The sequence below is a fragment of the Salmo salar genome, chromosome 14, assembly GCF_965601325.2.
Source record: "Salmo salar chromosome 14, fSalSal1, whole genome shotgun sequence".
In the NCBI taxonomy this organism is placed as follows: domain Eukaryota; kingdom Metazoa; phylum Chordata; class Actinopteri; order Salmoniformes; family Salmonidae; genus Salmo; species Salmo salar.
The window spans coordinates 10,090,349-10,111,692 of NC_138304.1; the positions used below are offsets into that span (position 1 = coordinate 10,090,349).

At 43.5% G+C, this 21,344-nt stretch overlaps 1 protein-coding gene across 2 annotated transcripts in view; it reads left to right on the plus strand.

Moving 5' to 3' along the window:
• Positions 1 to 21,344, plus strand: part of LOC106568722 (3',5'-cyclic-AMP phosphodiesterase 4B) — a 173,249-nt gene that overhangs the window by 139,431 nt on the left and 12,474 nt on the right. Inside the window, exon 8 of one of the 2 annotated variants that reach the window (XM_014139302.3) lies at positions 14,972 to 15,084. In XM_014139302.3, the coding sequence (XP_013994777.1) occupies positions 14,972 to 15,084 (113 nt within the window). Of the gene's footprint in view, positions 1 to 14,971; positions 15,085 to 19,736; positions 20,064 to 21,344 lie in introns of those variants that run through there. The other variant, XM_045693840.2, reaches the window with a different exon arrangement.

The window sequence follows — 21,344 nt, forward strand, 5'->3', positions numbered from 1 at the left end:
CTGCTGCCAACATACTGACTCATCTCTAGCCACTTTAATAATAAGAATTGGATGTAATAAATGTATCACTAGCCAATTTAAACAATGCCATATATATAATGTTTACATACCCTACATTGCTCATCTCATATGTATATACTGTACTCTATACCTTCTACTGCAGCTTGCCTATGCCGTTCGGCCACCCCTCATTCATATATTTTTATGTACATATTCTTATTCATTCCTTTACACTTGTGTGTATAAGGTAGTTGTTGTGAAATTGTTAGATTACTTGTTGGATATTACTGCATGGTCGCAACTAGAAGCACAAGTAGTTTGCTACACTTGCATTAACATCTGCTAACCATGTGTATGTGACCAATAAAATTTGATTTGATATGCGCAAGATGAAATCATCCATAGCAATAATCTAATCTACTGTAGGAGCTCTGCATGGGGCTCCCCAGCAGCCAGAACCGTGGCCAGGTCAGTGCTTAAATCGGGAGCTACGGGTTGGGGTTAGCATCCCTTTGTTAGCCAATGGTCTAGATAGCCAGCTAGCTTCCCACCAAGCGAAAGTGGTTGCATGAGCTGGTTCGATCCAGGGCAGCCTGAACATGCACCCAGCCCGAGACGTACAAGACAACACTTTGTGAGTATCATTCAAAGACACGCTGAAACCACATGACTGCGGGCAAGGTTGTGAACTCGAACCCGGCGTAGCCCTTTTCACTCACAGCCACTGTCATCCTGTGTACGGGTTGAAAATGTACGATTTTGTCATTGATAGGTGCCTAAACAGGAACTCAGTGGCTGTACAGTAGCATGCTATACATGACGTCAGAGCTCAGGTTCTCCCCTTTAAAGCTCTGTATCGGTTTTGACTGACAGCCATTATAAACTTGAGCACCACAAGTCCACAAGAGAAGATGCCCCTATCCCTCCGACTAATTGGGCTACGTTTGCACATTTGTTGTTGTCTGAGTGAGGGAAATTCTGTAAAACGAGGAGTCAATGTGTTCTGAAAGATGAGACGCTGAGGATGATAATGAATACCACTTTGATGTCATACAAGCAAACCACACACACATGAGTCCAAATGTGCAGATCACATTTCCATATTGGAAAACTCACGTCATTTACAGTATCAACGTTGATGATCGCTGTGTTTTACAAGCATGAAGTGCGTTATATCCTGGGTTGTCCTGAACAGAATTTGCTGCAGAACACGCGCCTATATGCACTCCACACGCACCAAAATTACAATCTGTTTGTCTGAATTGCCTTTTGAAAGTCTAACACTGTAAGATCGTATTTTATAACTTAGCTAGCCACGTCGGCAATAGAATACGCTTTCAAATGATGCCCACCTGACCCAGATTGCGATTTATAATGGAACGTTTTTGGATTCTGTAAACAACAACAGTAATTGTGTGATGGTGGGCTACGCAGGGCTGTGTTCCAAACAAAAACTACAAGTGTTCTTGCTTCAGTTCCTCAATGGCAAAGCTAGGAGAGCTCATAAAAGCACCTTAAGCCATAAAAGTGCATTGAAATTACTTAGGAACTGTGCACAGTTTGGAGAGGTGTGTGTGTGTCCACTTGGAGACACCAGTTAGACATCTCACTCAAACCCTTGTCCTAATTTTTTCTTATCTTGCACCTACTCCAAATGCCTATGAATATTCTTATTATGTTACTGAATCCAGAGTTTTGTCAGATTTCGTTATTGACAAAATGCTGTGAAAAGTACAGTAAATGTGAAATGCACATACATTTCAGTGGTAATGTTTAGATTCAGTCTTGTGTCCTCACCTTTGGTCTGATCCTTTCCCCATAAGGTCCAATGTGTTCTCTTTCAATTGATACCATGGTCATGAATATGCTTTTTATAGTTCTTCTGTTTATAAGCATTTCAATTTGGCCCTACATTTCATATAGGCCCATTTTCACGTGTGTAAGGGGTTAACAGCCGCCTTCGACTCGTTTGTGCTTTTCATCTTACTTACAACCAGTTAGCGAGGCTAAACAAGCAGAAGAATAACTAACAAATTGGTAGGGAACCTCAAGAAACTAGTTACCAAACTTTAAGACACTAAGTCCAGAAGGATGAGAACACCCTCCTTGTAAGTGGGACAGTTAAGTTGGAGTAAAAGCCTGATAAGATGTGTTCTAATGTTCATTTTTAAGAAATGCGTGAATTGTATAGCTCTGCTTGAGATCAAGAGCGTAAGAATTTAAGGAATGGGTCTTCCGGTAAGGCACGGTGTTCATTAGAGTGATGCCTGACAAGGCCAATGTTCTTCAGTAGAGGGCTCTAGCGCACGGACTCCGCAATAGCTGTGTTTAACCGAGTTGACCGACAGAAAGGGAACTGAGTTTTGGGCCGTAGCTGCTGCACTTTCCTGTAAATGAACTAGTACATACTGTACCATGGCCCATAAAATGACATATATAGTAACTGATTCATAGGATTACTGTGCCTAGCCAGCGTTCCAGTTAGCTTGCTTCGCTCAGTTTGATCTAATGTATAGTGTTATGTCATGTCAGCACTGGTCTTCATCCAGGCATGAAGTTGGGGTGGAGAGGGGGGGTTGAGGAGAGAGAAAGGGGCAGTGTGAGGTGGATGGGTGGACGGAGGTGGGGTGTGGGGGGCGGATGCCCAGGCATGCCTTAGTGGGTGCCGCTGATGGGTCTCTGACAGAGGCTGGTTTGTGGGCTAGAGAGAGAGAGAGAGAGAGAGAGAGCACAGAGAGAGAGAGAGAGAGCACAGAGAGAGAGAGCACAGAGAGAGAGAGAGAGAGAGAGAGAGAGAGAGCACAGAGAGAGAGCACAGAGAGAGAGAAGGAGAGAGAGAGAGAGCACAGAGAGAGAGCACAGAGAGAGAGAAGGAGAGAGCACAGAGAGAGAGAGCACAGAGAGAGAGAGAGAGAGAGCACAGAGAGAGAGCACAGAGAGAGAGAGAGAGAGAGAGCACAGAGAGAGAGAGAGAGAGGAAGGCAAAGTCCACACAGAGGCCTGTTTTCCTCCCAGGCTCCCAGCATATGGCTGAAGCATTAAAACCAACAACGTCTGGCTGCGAATAAAGGAAGACCTCCGTCTGCCAGAAAAAAAAGGCCTGTTGTCTGGAAAAGTATGTTGCGATCTGTCTCTCTTGAGTTCATTTTCCGACCTGAGTAATGCATCAGCCCCGCCACCGTTGACTGGCGACATTGTGAAATGTCTCCTGACCTATATAGCGGTGCATTTATAATCAACTAGGGACTAGGGCCCTATCGATTCTTGTTGTGTCTCGGTTGAGTTGAAACACTACAGCTCTTCACTACAACAAGTATGACATTATATGTTTTCGAAACCTCAATGCACATACAGTATTGTCACAACTCACGACACTAGATTGGGCAGCACTTTTTTTTTTTTTTTTAAACAAGAGAAGCCCGTGGTCAACTTTTTTGGTTCATCCAAACATACCTTAGGGCCAGAAGTTTTTCCTAACCACATGACCTGACTCAGAAATACTTTGGGCCCTGTGTAATTAGCTTACCAGAGTTTGTCCTGGTCAGGTGACGTGGTCAGGAACACCTCCCTAATAACTTGTGTGTGTGTGTGTGTGTGTGTGTTTGAACAGAATGAACCAACCACCATTTATTTCTCCTATGAAGGGAATCACATTACAGCCGGTTTTAATGATTCAGTTAGTGGTCTTTGATGTTGGCGCGGTGACTGCACTTTGAAACCCTCTAATATCCCTTTATACATCCTCCATGGAGGGAAAAGGCAGGATGTGGTTCCACCTTCTTGGCACGTCTCGCACCCCGATGGCTCGGGCCAGGCAGCTGCTTTGTGGTGCTTGCCGGATTTCAGCAGCACACCCCTTTATGAAGGCTTCCCTTTGATGGACCTCCACCGTTTCTTGCGTGCCACAAGACTTAGCATTAACTTGGGGAGCTAACATAAGTCTTCACATCGTATTCAAGGTTATTCATCACCTTTGATGAAGCTGTAGCATGTGTCACTCAGTGTCACTTTCAGGTCCACCACTACAACACCTGTGTGTGACGGACCAGGATTCGAACCCAGGTCTCCTGCGTGCCACAAGACTGTTACCCCTCTTAACTAAAGCATTCGCTTGAGGAGCTAACATAAGTCTTCAGGTCTTAGGCAAGTTTATTCATCACTCAAGTATAATTCACCTAACCAACCCTGTTATACATGGCTATAGTCCAGAGTCTTCATAAAAGTTGTTGAGAGAAAATAGGTGCCGCTGCAGTAACTCGCCTTCTGCTATTAGGTTTTTTGAGGAGGGACTCAGATTTCATGGGTGCTCTTTTTGACAGTACACAAGTTCATAGGTTTTGCGATGGTGACGTCATTGTGATGTCAAAGCGCTTTGATGTGCTTTTACCCAAGTTATTGACGCAAATTGCTGTAACACACACTGGTTTGTCCCATTGTGCGAAGCATATGGGTCCAATCCGTTCCATATGTGATTCCTTCAAAGTGGAGATCAGGGTTTCCCACAGAAACAATGTTCAAAGGCAGAGCAGCCTTTTCGGTAGGTACTGCATTCACAGTGAGTGATACAGCACTGTATGATAAGGACAAGTAGTTGTCCCCTGACCATGTTACTTCAACAAGAAAAACTTTTGGCCAGATAGGCTATAACTAGGCCCATACATTATTGGCAATAACTATACCTCTTTCTTTCTTGATCAGGTCACTTGGTCCAAGGAAAACTCCTAGCCCCAAGTATGACCAATCTGGGGCTCACATGATTATGTGACAAAGAAACGTTCCTCTCCAGGTCAAATGTCAGTCATAGTCAACCACGACTCTCCAACCACTCCAGTCCAGTGATCCATCCTCACAGAAATCCACTCCAAGCTTTTTGTGGGATGAAGTTGCCTTGGTGTCTCAAACCCTGGGTCTGGTCTCCCCCCAGCTTAGGGAGTAAAAGTTTGCCTCTCGTGTTGCATGTGCCTTGCCTTTTGATATATATTTTTAAATCTCTCTTTCTCTCTCTCCCCAGCTAACAATTCTAGGGAGAGAGAACGTTTTTGTAATGTTACCCGTAATGTTCCCCTGACGTTTGTGTGCAGTTTTCCGTTAGTTAGGGGAACATTCTATGTAGGTTAGCGAAAGCCTCCTGAGAACCTATTTAGTATGTTCTGGCATTAGAGTTAGGAGAACATTCCCTTAATGTCAAACAGAACTTACCCAGAATGTGGTTACCATGTTCTCAGAATATTGTATATGGGTCATTTTACAGAAGTGATGCAAATTGGGGGTTGAAAGAAATTATCTAATTTATATCCTATTTTCCCAAAACTTTCAGCACACGTCTTCCAACATATGTCAGGTAAATATATATTACACGCACGCACGCACGCACACATACACACACACACACACACACACACACACACACACACACACACACACACACACACACACACACACATACATACATACACACAGTTGAAGTCGGAAGTTTACATACACTTAGGTTGGAGTCATTAAAACTTGTTTTTCAACCACTCCACAAATGTCTTGTTAACAAACTATAGTTAGACATCTACCTTGTGCATGACACAAGTCATTTTTTCCAACAATTGTTTACAGACAGATTATTTTGCTTCTAATTCACTGTATCACAATTCCAGTGGGTCAGAAGTTTACATACAGTAAGTTGACTGTGCCTTTAAACAGCTTGGAAAATTCCAGAAAATGATGTCATGGCTTTAGAAGCTTCTGATAGGCTAATTGACATAATTTGAGTCAATTGGAGGTGTACCTGTGGATGTATTTCGAAGCCTACCTTCAAACTCAGTGCCTCTTTGCTTGACATCATGGGAAAATCAAAAGAAATAAGCCAAGATCTCAGAAAAGAATTGTAGACAAGTCTGGTTCATCCTTGGGAGAAATTTCCAAACACCTGAAGGTACCACGTTCATCTGTACAAACAATAGTACGCAAGTATAAACACCATGGGACCACGCAGCCGTCATACCGCTCAGGAAGGAGATGCGTTCTGTCTCCTAGAGATGAATGTACTTTGGTGTGCGAAAAGTGCAAATCAATCCCAGAACAACTGCAAAGGACCTTGTGAAGATGCTGGAGGAAACAGGTACAAAAGTATCTATATCCACACTAAAACAAGTTCTGAAAGGCCACTCAGCAAGGAAGAAGCCACTGCTCCAAAACCACCATAAAAAAGCCAGACTACGGTTTGCAACTGCACATGGGGACAAAGATCGCACTTTTTGGAGAAATGTCCTCTGGTCTGATGAAACAAAAATAGAACTGTTTGGCCATAATGACCATCATTATGTTGAGGAAAAAGAGGGGAGGCTTGCAAGCCGAAGAACACCATCCCAACCGTGAAGCACGGGGGTGGCAGCATCATGTTGTGGGGGTGCCTTGCTGCAGGAGGGACTGGTGTACTTCACAAAATAGATGGCATCATGATGAGGAAGAAAAATTATGTGGATATATTGACGCAATATCTCAAGACATCAGTCAGGAGTTAAAGCTTGGTCGCAAATGTGTCTTCCAAATGGACAATGACCCCAAGCATACTTCCAAAGTTGTGGCAAAATGGCAACAAAAGTCAAGGTATTGGAGTGCCCATCACAAAGCCCTGACTTCAATCCTATAGAACATTTGTGGGCAGAACTGAGAAAGTGTGTGCGAGCAAGGAGGCCTACAAACCTGACTCAGTTACACCAGCTCTGTCAGGAGGAATGGGCCAAAATTCACCCAACTTATTGTGGGAAGCTTGTGGAAGGCTACCCGAAACATTTCACCCAAGTTAAACAATTTAAAGACAATGCTACCAAATACTAATTGAGTGTATGTAAACTTCTGACCCACTGGGAATGTGATGTAAGAAATAAAAGCCGAAATAAATCATTCTCTCTACTATTATTCGGACATTTCACATTCTTAAAATAAAGTGGTGATCCTAACTGACCTAAGACAGTGCATTTTTACTAGAATTAAATGTCAGGAATTGTGAAAAACTGCGTTTAAATGTATTTGACTAAGGTGTATGTAAACTTCCGACTTCAACTGTGTGTGGTGTGTGTGTGTGTGTATATATATATTACTCACACACTTTGTTTATTTTTTTAATATAACCTTTGTTTAACTAGGCAAGTCAGTTAAGAACAAATTCTTATTTACAATGACGACCTACACCGGCCAAACCCGGACAATGCTGGGCCAATTGTGCGCCGCCCTATGGGACTCCCAATCACGGCTGGTTGTGATACAGCCTGAATTCGAGCCAGGGTGTCTAGTGAGGCCTCTATCACTGAGATGCAGTGCCTTAGTCTTTGGAGCAAATATTGCAAATTTGAAATAGTTACCTGGGTTCCTTACCACCCCACTAAATTTGTTACCACCGAAACATAGTGAAAAGGTTGCAATAAAGGGAGAACCATGCACATTTTGATTACAGATTAATTCTAGAAATTGTATTTGCATACCAAATTAACAAAATAGTCAAAAAAAAAAAAAGATTTTTAACCAGATTTTCAAAACCTTTAAATTGAATTTAGAGAAATATAGTCTTTGTAAAATGGTCAATGTTGATTGTATGAATCTAAAACTTGTTGATTGATTGAATTATGTATGCATCTAATTAATTATGTGGTTAGATGTGTAAATTATCACATTACCTATCTTTATTTTGGCAAAATAACAGGCTTAACAAGTGTCAATCGTAGAGATAAATGGAGGACTGTTGATGGATATACTCTCTAGAGACAGCAGGAGCGGTAGAGATACTCTCAAAGATCGGCTATGAAAAAGCCAACTGACACTTACTCTTGTGTTACTGACTTGTTGCACCCTCGACAACTACTATGATTATTATTATTTGAAAATGCTGGTCATTTATGAACATTTGAACATCTAGGCCATGTGCTGTTATAATCTCCACCCGGCACAGCCAGAAGAGGACTGGCCACCCCTCATAGCCTGGTTCCTCTCTAGGTTTCTTCCTAGGTTTTGGCCTTTCTAGGGAGTTTTTCCTAGCCACCGTGCTTCTACACCTGCATTGCTTGCTGTTTGGGGTTTTAGGCTGGGTTTCTGTACAGCACTTTGTGATATCAGCTGATGTAAGAAGGGCTATATAAATAAATTTGATTTGATATAACTTGTTTTAGTATAGACATTGCCATTGAGGGCGTGGAAAAGGAAAGGAAAGGGGGATACCTAGTCAGTTGTACAACTGAATGCATTCAACTGAAATGTGTCTTCCGCATTTAACCCAACCCTTCTGAATCAGAGAGTTGCGGGGGGCTGCCATAATCGACATCCACGTCTTTGGAGCTCGGGGAACAGTGGGTTAACTGCCTTGCTCAGGGGCAGAATGACAGATTTTTACCTTTTTCATATCGGGGATTCGATCCAGCAACCTTTCGGTTACTGGCCCAACGCTCTAACCACTAAAGTAGTCAATTAGGTGGGGATTCCTATGGGTTGGGAGTGATCAGTCAATGATCAGAGCGCATTGTCTTCTTCAAATTGGGTTGCCTATGATTTGTATACCAAAGACTATGGTAATATCCAGTAGCCAAGACCAAGATTCATACGAGGACATTGGCACCAAGATCCAGACCCAGTGAGTTGAAACCATGGAAGAATCTCAATTGCATACTCCTCACGTCTCTCCTCGCCTCCTTCTCAAAACCCATTGGAGGTCAGGGGAGAGAACCTCTGGCTTTCTCATCCAATGGGTTTTGAGGAGGAGGCGAGGAGAAAGGACACGAGAAGTAAGCAATTGAGATTCCCCCATGACAAGTTAAAGACCAAATGTATGTGGTCTTGAGTGGTCTCAAGACCAAGACCACTAGACTAATAGTCCATGGGTCCTTTCTTCAATTGTGAGAAACTAAAGTAGAGTGAACTTGAGTACAGTACAGTAAGGGGACAATATAGTACAGTACGGTAGAGTAGGGTACAGTACAGCACATTGTAGACGTCTATGTTTTGGCCAGATATATGTCAATGTTTGGGCTCTTGAATCCTTGTTTTTTTGCATTGTTTGTAACTTATTTTGTTCATAATGTTGCTGCTACCGTCTCTTATGACCAACAAGAGCTTCTGGACATCAGAACAGCGATTACGCACCTTGAATTGGACAAATAATTTTTCTTTATTGAGTCGGATGAGAGGGATTTACTCCAGACACCCGAACAGGCCCTCATCCCCGTCATTCGCAGGAGAAAAAGACAGATTTTGTGAAAGGAGATTGGGGTGCCTTGTGAGGATCAGGCGACGAGTGGCTAATCTGCCTTTGCCATCCATACTGTTAGCCAACATACAATCGCTGGAAAATAAATGGGACGAACTAAAAGCAAGTATATCCTACCAACGTGACATTAAAAACTGCAAATATCTTGTGTTTTTTTCCGTAGCTGTCTACATACCACCACAGACCGATGCTGGCACTAAGACCACACTCAATGAGCTGTATACCACCATAAGCAAACAGGAAAACGCTCATCCAAAGGCGGCGCTCCTAGTGACCGGTGACTTTAATGTAGGGAAACTTAAATCAGTTTGATCTAATTTCTATGAACATGTTAAATGTGCAACCAGAGGGGAAAAAAACTCTATACTACCTTTACTACACACACAGAGACGCGTACAAAGCTGTCCCTCGCCCTCCATTTGGCAAATCTGGCCATTATTCTATACTCCTGATTCCTGCTTACAAACAAATTTAAGCAGGAAGCACCAGTGACAAAAAAGTGGTCAGATGAAGCAGATGCTAAACTACAGGACTGTTTTGCTAGCACAGACTGGAATATGTTCCGGGATTCTTCCGATGACATTGAGAAGTACACCACATCAGTCACTGGCTTTATCAATAAGTGCATCAATGACGTCGTCCCCAAAGTGACTGTACGTTCATACCCCAACCAGAAGCCACGGATTACAGGCAACATCCGCACTGAGCTAAAGGGTAGAGCTGCCAATTTCAAGAAGCAAGACTAACCCAGAAGCTTATAAGAAATCCCACTATGCCCTCCGACGAACCATCAAACAGGCAAAGCATCAATACAGGACTAAGATCGAATCGTACTACACCGGCTCTGTCTCTCGTCGGATGTGGCAGGGCTTGCAAACTATTACAGACTGCAAAGGGAAGCACAGCTGAGAGCTGCCCAGTGACACGAGCCTACCAGACGAGCTAAATAACTTCTATGCTCGCTTTGAGGCAAGTAACACTGAAACACGCATGAGAGCATCAGCTGTAGTGGAGCAGGTTGAGAGCTTCAAGTTCCTTGGTGTCCACATCACCAACAAACTAACATGGTCCAAGCACACCAAGACAGTTGTGAAGAGGGCACGACAAAACCTATTCCCCCTCAGGAGACTGAAAAGATTTGGCCTGAGTCCTCAGATCCTCAAAAGGTTCTACAGCTGCACTATTGAGAGCATCCTGATGGGTTGCATCACTGCCTGGTATGGCAACTGCTCAGCCTCCGACCACAAGGCACTACAGAGGGTAGTGCGCAGCCTCCGACCGCAAGGCACTACAGAGGGTAGTGCGCAGCCCCCGACCTTAAGGCACTACAGAGGGAAGTGCATATGGCCCAGTACATCACCGGGACCAAGCTTCCTGCCATCCAGGACCTCAATACCAAGCGGTGTCAGACGAAGGCCCTAAAAATTGTCTAAGACTCCAGCCACCCTAGTCATAGAATGTTCTCTGCGCTACCGCACGGCAAGCGGTACCGGAGCGCCAAAGTCTAGGTCCAAGAGGCTTTTAAACAGCTTCTACCCCCAAGCAATAACACTCCTGAATACCTAATCAAATGGCTACCTAGACTATTTGCATTGCCCCCCCCCCCCTCCCGCTTCTACGCTGCTGCTACTCTCTTCTATTATCTATACATAGTAAAATGCAAATGAATTACTTAAAAATCATACAATGTGATTTTCTTGATTTTTGTTTTAGATTCCGTCTTTCACAGTTGAAGTGTACCTATGATAAAAATGACAGACCTCTACATGCTTTGTAAGTAGGAAAACCTGCAAAATCGGCAGTGTATCAAATACATGTTCTCCCCACTGTAGGTGTTCCTTTTGTCCAGGTGGGAAAGGGCAGTGTGGAGTGCAATCTGTGGATCTGTTTGGGCGGTATGCAAATTGGAGTGGGTCTTGGATTTCTGGGATAATGGTGTTGATGTGAGCCATTACCAGCCTTTCGAAGCACTTCATGGCTACAGATGTGAGTGCTACGGGTTTGTAGTCATTTAGGCAGGTTGCCTTTGTGTTCTTGGGCACAGGGACTATGGTGGTCTGCTTGAATCATGTTGGTATTACAGACACAATCAGGGGCATGTTGAAAATGTCAGTGAAGACACCTGCCAGTTGGTCAGCACATGCCCGGAGCACTCGTCCTGGTAATCCGTCTGGCCCCGCAGCCTTGTGTATGTTGACCTGTTTAAAGGACTTACTCACGTCGGCTACGGAGAGCGTGATCACACAGTCGTCCGGAACAGCTGATGCTCTCATGCATGCCTCAGTGTTGCTTGCCTTGAAGTGAACATAGAAGTGATTTAGCTTATCTGGTAGTCTCGTGTCACTGGGCAGCTCGCTGCTGTGCTTCCCTTTGTAGTCTGTAATAGTTTGCAAGCCCTGCCACATCCGATGAGCATCAGAGCCGGTGTAGTATGATTCAATCTTAGCCCTGTATTGACGCTTGCCTGTTTGATGGTTCGTCGCAGGGCATAGCGGGATTTCTTGTAAGCTTCCGGGTTAGAGTCCCGCACCTTGAAAGCGGCAGCTCTACCCTTTAGCTCAGTGCGGTATGAACGTACAGTCACTGTGGGGACGACATCCTCGATGCACTTATTGATAAAGCCCAGTGACTGATATGGTGTACTCCTCAATGTCATCGGAAGAATCCCGGAACATGTTCCAGTCTGTGATAGCAAAACAGTCCTGTAGTTTAGCATCTGCTTCATCTAACCACTTTTTTATAGACCGAGTCACTGGTGCTTCCTGCTTTAATTTTTGCTTGTAAGCAGGAATCAGGAGGATAGAGTTGTGGTCGGATTTACCAAATGGATGGCGAGCTTTGTACGCGTCTCTGTGTGTGGAGTACAGGTAATCTAGAATTTTTCCCTCTGGTTGCACATTTAACTTGTTGATAGAAATTTGGCAGAACTGATTTAAGTTTCCCTGCATTAAAGTCTCCGGCCACTAGGAGCGCCGCCTCTGGGTGAGTGGTTTCCTGTTTGCATATTTCCTTATACAGCTGACTGAGTGCGGTCTTAGTGCCAGCATCTGTTTGTGGTGGTAAATTAACAGCCACGAAAAGTATAGCTGAGAACTCTCTAGGCAAGTAGTGTGGCCTGCAATTTATCACAATATACTCTACTTCAGGCGAGCAAAATCTAGAGACTTCCTTAGATTTCGTACACCAGCTGTTGCTTACAAATATGCACAGATCGCCCCCCCCTCGTCTTACCGGATTGTGCTGTTCTATCCTGCCGGTGCAGCGTATATCCCGCTAGCTGAATATCCATGTCGTCATTCAGCCACGATTCTGTGAAACATAGGATATTAGTTTTTGATGTCCCGTTAGTAGGATATTCGTGATCATACCTCGTCTAATTTATTGTCCAATGAATGCACGTTGGCGAGTAATATTGACGGTAACGGCAGTTTTCCTACTCGCCTTCTGCGGGTCCTGACGAGGCATCCGGCTGTTCGTCCTCTGTACCTGCGTCGCTTCCTCTTGCGAATAACTGGGATGTCGGTCCTGCCGGGTGTTTGGAGAATATCATGTGAGTCTTGCTTGCTGTTGAAAGAATCTTTGTCTAATCCGAGGTGAGTGATCGCTGTCCTGATATCCAGAAGCTGTTTTCTGCCGTAAGATAGGGTTGCAGAAACATTATGTACAAAATAAGTTACAAATAACGCGGGAAAAAACACATAATAGCACAATTGGTTATGAGACCGTAAAACTGCTGCCATTTCTTCCGGCGCCATTTGTAAGTCACATTCATTCTACAGTCTTTTAAAGGTGCAATATGCAGAAATCGCTCCTCCATTTCCTGGTTGCTGAAATTCTAATAGTTTGCCTAGTTTCAGTTTCCGCGACAAAACAAGCAGTCATTGTGTAGGGAATCATTGTACCATCTAAACTGCTGTGACATACAGTATATTTTCCATAACCAAAAATATTGTAATTTCAGCTGTTTGAATCTGGTGTACAAAACCAAAAGTAAAAGACGCTAAAACTAAACTTAAGAACGGAAAGCATAGAAATAGCGCACATAGAACGTACAGTATCTACCACTTCTTAGACTTGCTTTCAATGAGAATGACAAATCTATAACACATTCCATGTGAATTTGGTTGACCAAAAATCACTCATGTCACACTTCTGAGAACATGGCAACTATGTTCTGTGTATATTTGGCATGACGTTGATAGACTATTCTCCTAACACTCCAAAAACGGGACACTGGAATATTCCTGCAACGATCCAATGAAATGTTTTGTCTAGAACATTAATATTGAACATTCTGAGAACATGGTTCTGGGTAAGTTCTGTTGGACAGTAAGTTAATGGTCTCTTTGAAACAGTCCTTGCACATCACTGGAACATTCCTATGAAAACATTCCTATAACCTAATAAGACAATTAAGGGAGCGTTCTCTAAAGTTGTGGGAACATTTGTTGTTAGCTCTCTTTCAGGAGGATCAGAGTGAGGAGAGCTCGTTGGTCTAGCACGGTGCTGTGAGCTTCTGCAACTCTCTGAAGTCTCTCTTTGAAGCTTTCAGTTGCTGACCGATATGTGTCAGCCGGGTTTCTCACTCTCTCTTTTAGTCTATCCATCAATCGCTCTCTTCTCTTTGTCTTTCTCCATTTTTGTATCCTCATTTCTTTGGTAGCCCCTTTTTTTCCACTCTACCTCTCCCTCTTTCTCCAGCCTCTCTCTTTCTATGACTCTGCTCTCTATCCAAGGGCAACAGAATAGTTTCCCCAGTGTAAGCCTCCTAGACATACAACGTGCAACCGTTAACACGTGTAAGTGTTAAGGATCTGTCCCTCTCCTCAAGCCAACCCCATTAGCCATTGAGGCTATACAGTACATTATGAACAACAGTGTAGCCCTGGTGTGTCTGCCCTGCTACTCTGAAGTGAAACCTCTCGTGCGTGGAGGGTGAGTGAGTGCGCTGGCAGGGCTCCGCCTCCCCCTTCCCCCTCAAACCCTCCTCAGGCCGGGGGGCTCACTGACACATCAACGCCACAAGGTGAGCAGAGTAGCGGACGTAACCACCTCGCACGACTTGGTTAAGGAGAGAGAGAGCGGGAGAGCAAGAGAGGGAGAGCAAGAGAGAGGGAGGGAGAGCGAGAGAGAGAGAGAGGGAGGGAGAGCAAGAGAGAGAGGGAGGGAGAGAGAGAGAGAGGGAGAGAGAGAGAGAGGGAGAGGAGAGAGAGCGAGAGCGAGAGAGAGGGGGAGAGAAAGAGAGCGAGAGAGGGGGAGGGAGAGAAAGAGAGCGAGAGAAGGAGAGAGAGAGAGCGAGAGGGAGAGCAAGAGAGGGCGAGCGGGAGAGCAAGAGAGAGCAAGAGAGCGAGAGAGGGAGGGAGAGCGAGAGAGGGAGGGAGAGCGAGAGAGAGAGGGAGAGCGGGAGAGCAAGAGAGAGCGAGGGAGAGAGAGAGCGAGGGAGAGCGAGAGAGAGAATGAATGCGGGGGCATAGACACATTGACACAGAGAGAGAGGGTGACACTACTGCAACTCTTAGCCTCTTTCCTTGACTGAGAGTGCATTTGAGTTAACCGGACCACCACGTATGATGAAGGATCACTGCTCGCCTCTTCACACCTCCCCACCCGGACATCCCGGGACCCCCATACGGCATGGCCACACTGCCCTGGGACCCCCACCTCGCTCTGTGTCGGACATGGAGCCGCTGCGTCCTGAGTTTGTATCTGCTGTGTGTCTGTTGACAGACGAGTCATACCAGAAGCTGGCCATGGAGACGATGGAGGAGCTGGACTGGTGTCTTGACCAGCTGGAGACCATCCAGACCTACCGTTCCGTCAGCGACATGGCTTCCAACAAGGTAAAACTGAGCTGGACTGTTGTTTATATGACCATAACGCAACCACAACACAACACAACTATAACATAACCACAACATGACCGTAATGCAACAACAACACAAATGCAACACAACCAACACAACAGTATTGCAATTGCAACACTTCACCACTGTAATGTAACCACAACACAACTGCAACTCAACAAGACCATAATGCAACAACAACCACACAAACTTACCACAACCTGAAACGAACCACTTAAGTGCATTGAGACTATTGCTGTGATGATCTTTTGTTGTATGATCTGGTTAGTAGCTCGTCGGCATGATAGTACACAGAAACTAGATGTGGCTTGAACTCGATTGAGATAATATTGGACTTACGGTAAGGCTGCTTGGTGTCAGCACAAAAGCTCTGAGTCTTTACTGTGCAATATGAAGAATGCTTTGATTAACTTTGGGGTTGTTCCACGAAATGAGTCCCTTTTGCATCCCTTTGATATTTTTAGTAGAAATTGTGGACCAATATTGAATGTTAAAAACCTGTTGTATTAAATGAAGTGCCCTTTAGTATAGGCCACATGTACAATTCTATAAATCCGATTTTTATATGACCTCTGTGCACCTTCTGTGACTTCTAGGACTTCTTAACCTCAAAATTCCTCAAGTTTTCACCATCATTGTAAAGCCCTAGTTATTTTCTTGCTTTGACAAAGTAATTTCTGGAGATTGTTTATTTCAAGTGATTAGTGATTGATTTTAAGGAATAAAAAAAAAACTGAACCTCATTTTAAGGTAAACCCTGTTATGTGAACCGAACTCGTTTTAATATAGTAAAACTATTCCTTTTGATATATTATTTTTCTGAAGAAACATTGAACATCTAAATCATAGTACTGTAAAGCAGGCGAGCTGGTTCTATTATTTCTGGCCATTTTCTGGTGTTTTGTGGTGGAAAACTCAGCCGTTCAGGCATAACACGTCAACCCTGTTACTCATAGATAGACAGGCTAGAAATGTTTGAAACATTTTTATTTTGTTTGTGAAGATTGCATTCAAATGCCCCTCCCTGTTGCACACAAGCTTCCATTCCTCCTGTCACAATGGGATCCATGGCTGATTTAAGATTAAATCCATGGCTGATTTAAGATTAAATCCATGGCTGATTTAAGATTAAATCCATAGCTGATTTAAGATTAAATCCATGGCTGATTTAAGATGAAATCATCAACTTTATTTGGCACGTTTAATACACTTACTATAGTAATTGTTTATTTAACCTCTTGTGATGGGAAAATGTGTGTTTTCTTAAGTTGAACATGTGCTCTTTATGACAGAATGTTCAAATTAGGAGAAATAAAACATGTTTATTTCTCACCAAGTTACACTATCCGAAAAGGACTCACTTCGTGGAACGACCCATTGACGTACTTGCCAAGTGGTTAGCATCCTGCGGTTGTGTGTGTGTGTGTGAACGGCTACTGCTGTTTCATGGCTCTGCTGTAAAATGCACAAACAGTGGAGAGTTTGCATAGAGGACCATAGACTACTGTTCTCGTTAAATAAGACGCCTATCTGAATACCAATCTATCCATTTGTTGTCTTTTCTGTGTAAGACTGTGATATTAATGAATTATATACACAATACAAATAATAGTCACCATCGTGCCGGTCTTTTTGTCTGATGACGTCATCGTGTCTGGGATAGCTCATATTAGCCAGACATTATTCAATGGCTCATACAGTTTTCGGAAATCATGACCAAAACCTGACGTTTCTTGCTATAACTTTGGTTTTATAACGGTTTTAGATGAACTATTATGAAGTCAGTCTAATTTGACACTAGCGAACTAGGCTAGGCGGCAACATTGGTTAGCCTTATGGCACTTTAATAATGAATAATGATAATGAATTTGATTTATATAGCGATTTTGTAAAAATTAAATTAAATGTTCTCAACACTCTTAAGAGGAGAAACTCACCTCCACTCCTTTCTACAATTAGACTACTGTAAAATAATGTATAACTGCACAGCAAACTCAGAGTAGACCATATGGTGACCAAAATACGCTAAGGATTCAGCTTGGGAGGTCACCCTTCTCAGTTCCCCTGTCCTACACAGTGACATTACAGTGGAGTTGCAGTCAAAAGGAAGCGCCAACCCTAACCGTGTTGACCGGTGACCATGACATGCGTTTCCTGTCTCTCTTCCTGACCACCACACAGCCTCCTCTTCACCCTTTCCCGGGCCACCAGACTACAATGGCCCCTAAGGTCAAGGCCTCTCTTTATTGTTATCAACGTCACGGGGACTCAACACAATGAGTCCGGAGACCCTGAACACACGCAAGTATACATCATTCAGTACTCAGCGTTCAGACGGTACTGGAGCCATTGTTGACCATGAGTCATAGGCCTCTAAGATGGATGGTTGACGGTTAACCCAAGTCCAGTGTGTTGGGAATAGGACTGGGGAGTGGAGGCTAGAAGGTCACAGGTTCAAATCCCCAGTCAGATGACTCTTCTTGTGTAGTGGCGTGTGAGGCACGTGGCATTTATTGATCTATAATATTGAGAATGGTGCAAAATCCCCAAATGCTGCTCATGGCATGCTTTTGCACTTTGCGAAGTGGGAAATCTCATAGCATGAACCAGAGCTGGTTGGTCCTAACCCTGGTCCACTGAGTGTGGAGGCTTTTGTTTCAGACCAGCATAAGGAACCATGTGGAATGTCCCCATCGAATCCAATGTTTTCAGGGTGGAACTAATTTTGATTTATTTTTTTAACCTTTATTTAACTAGGCAAGTCAGTTAAGAACAAATTCTTATTTTCAATGACGGCCTAGGAACAGTGGGTTAACTGCCTTGTTCAGGGGCAGAATGACAGATTTGTACCTTGTCAGCTTGGGGATTCGAACTTGCAACCTTTTGGTTACTAGTCCAACACTCTAACCACTAGGCTACCCTGCCACCCCAAATTAACCCTATAATGGGTATTTCCCTGGGGGGAGGTTTCCACAGGTGTATCCCGGGCTTGGACCACACACACACACACACACACACACACCACACACACACACACACACACACACACACACACTGTCCTGTTAGGCCACTCCAAAGTTCCAATGACCTCAGAGGAGCGAGCTGCTCTAGCTGCTGTTCTAGTGCCACTGTCATTAAGTTCCTCACACGTCCATACTGACATTAGCTCCGGGCCTTAGACAAACACAGCCATCTGAATCCAGTTAGCGAGAGCGGCTTTACGGGCTAGCGTGCTAGCCTAGCATTGAGTGCTAGTAGGAAACTTTAACTCACGTGTGGTCATTACACTTTAAAGTGCTGCAGTCTTTAGACCAGAGTGACGGAATTATTGAAACAGATGTGGAAGTTTATGGGTCAGGGGCTTGAGGGAGGGTAATGCTTTTTAAATGACTGTTTGATAATAATACTGTTTGACTAGTAGTTGTACTAATGAGATGAGACTTTATTTTTCTATAGTTGCAGGTCCTTTAACTTTTTTATGCCTGCACAGAAATTGGCTTTGTGTCTACAAACTGCTTTTCAGACCACAAAGATTTATCCAAAATAACCTACAAATGTTTCTATTAAATGGTGGCCTTGATTTTTATATTTTCTTCCTAGACACAATTTCCCACAAGCCCTGCGGAAACATGTCTGTCTCAGGCTGCAGTCGTGTGTGTGTGTGTGTGTGTGTGTGTGTGTGTGTGTGTGTGTGTGTGTGTGTGTGTGGAAGTGGACGTGTTTAACTATACTTGTGGGGACCAGACAATTTGACCAACTTGGGACATTTTCTTAGTCCCCACAAGGTAAAATGCTAATTCTAGGGGGTTTAGGATTAAGGTTAGAATTAGGTTTAGGAACTAGGGATAGTTTTAGGGTTAGGAGCTAGGGTTATGTTTAAGGTTAGGTTTTTGGGTTAATGTTAGGGGTAGGGAAAATTGAATTTTGAATGAAACTGAATTCTGTGTCCCCATAAGGTTAGTTATACAACACTGTGTGTGTGTGTGTGTGGTGTGTGTGTGTGTGTGTGTGTGTGTGTGTGTGTGTGTGTGTGTGTGTGTGTGTGTGTGTGTGTGTGTGTGTGTGTGTGTGTGTGTGTGTGTGTGTGTGTGTGTGTGTGTGTGTGTGTGTGTGTCTGTGTGTGTGTCTGTGGCCACTACAGCTGTTTACCCTGCAAACAGTCCAAACTAGGACACAGGGACTGGCCCAGGTTCGAGTCATATTAGGCTTTGTCTGCTTGGGTCAGAATTGCACTATGCTAACGTTGCAATCGGCTGTATCTCTTTGCTTTAAATCAACCAAGGCCAAACCTTCAATCTAGTTTCATTGTGCCAAAATCTGCTCAAGGAACTCGACCCCCACTGCTTTATCTTTTATTTAACCAGGGACGTCACATTGTGATTTAAATACATGTTTCAAGTGAGCCCTGGGTGGTGCCTTGCGAAATAGACACAAATGTAATCTTTTATCTTTCACTTTCCTCCCCAATAGTTTACGGTACAAGTGCGTCAGTGTGATTGCCTAGTATTTTGTAATGAGGGACTTTGCCTGCATTACAGGTCAGTGCCAGGGGCATTGTCAGGAGGCTCTTACCAGTAAATTACCAAAGTAAATTTTGTCAGAAGGAGGAAGCTGGTGGGGAAGGAAGGGAGGGTGGCGACAGGCACGGAGCTACATTATGATAGAGGAGGAGTTGTTTAGCTTAGTCTCTGTGTGGGCCAGTCAACCAGTCAGCCAATCAGTCATGTTTTATTGTTTTATGTTTCCTGACTGTTGCCAGAAGAGAGTAGACTTGAATACAGAGGAAGCAGACCCAGAGAGCGAGAGAAACAGTGACACGCTAACATATTTGAGAGAAGTTTTAACACAAGTTTTGGAAAATTTATATTGTACTTTGCATTGCCTTTGCAATAATGGGACTATGCTGCTCTGAGACGAACAAGAAAACGTTTGGGATGCTTACAAGTTGGAAACAGGTGAGTTTGTACACTACTTGTTTTGCTAGAGTGAGTATCTACTCTCTTGTCTAAGGGAAATGGCTTTACTTAAAAACATTTGTTTTTATCTGAATGTAGGGACTTAGTCTGGTTGTATGGGTTTGGATCATACACTTGCTCTGGCATTGTAATGTATTTACAAAAACTTTCACTTCGCTTTAACCTTTTACTGCATTGGGCTAAATCAGGGTCACAGAGTGATTCTGGGTAGTCTAAAACAAATCTACTTTGAAACAAAACTATACACCTCACACACATGGTTATGGGCTTAAAAAGAAGAAGACACTTGTACCATGTCAGATATAGAGTTGAAATGTACCACATTTTGAGTTTACATCCCAATATTACACTTTTATATACATCACAGAAGACTGAGATAACAAAACTGTTTGCCATAGAAACACTGGATTTTCATCGGGTTTTTAAAAATAATCTTTATTAATGATGAAATTATGAAAAATATTAATAACATTCCACCAGTGAGGCCAAAGAGGGCACTTTTGGTCATTGACTGCAGGAAAGGGCGGTCTTTTGAATTCCATTCAAAGTACAGTAGCATTCATGGATAATATTGTAATATATAGCATAATAACTCATCATAACTCTATTATTTACCTAATAACCTCACAGTGGTTTAGTATTATGCTGTATGTCCAGGAATTTAGCTTCTGCATTTCCGATGTTGTGTCTATTTTAGAGATTAGGGTCATTCAGACAATGTTTGAGTTGTTCAGATTAGGGTCAGTAGGAACATAATCTGATATGTTGTTTCAGATTTGAAAAAACGAGTTCACCAGTTAATGATAATAATACAGTGTAATAATGTATTGGATTTTTCTATAGGGCTTTTGCATGCGCTCAAAACGCTTTAGCCTACAATATAAGGGGGAACCTCACCTCCTCTATCCATGTGTATTCATGCACACAATATAATTTATGGTTAGTGGGTCGGATAGTGGCTATCTGAATACAGAACGCAGTGACATTATGCAACAAGGAGCCTGTTGAAAGCGCCTTTGACATCTTTCATAGCCTGCGGTGACGCTCATCTTATCACTACCTACTTTGAATATGTTCAACATTGTGAACACTTAACGCTTCAATACTCACACAAATGTGCACTCGCTTTCGGAAAGCACCAAATGACAACCTGTTGTCACAAGTGTGTTCCCCCAAGTCTGACGTAACTGTGTGAGTAACGGCGCGCGTTGAGTAATGTGTCCTACCCGAACACACTCATGTTTCTGTCATCCTACATTA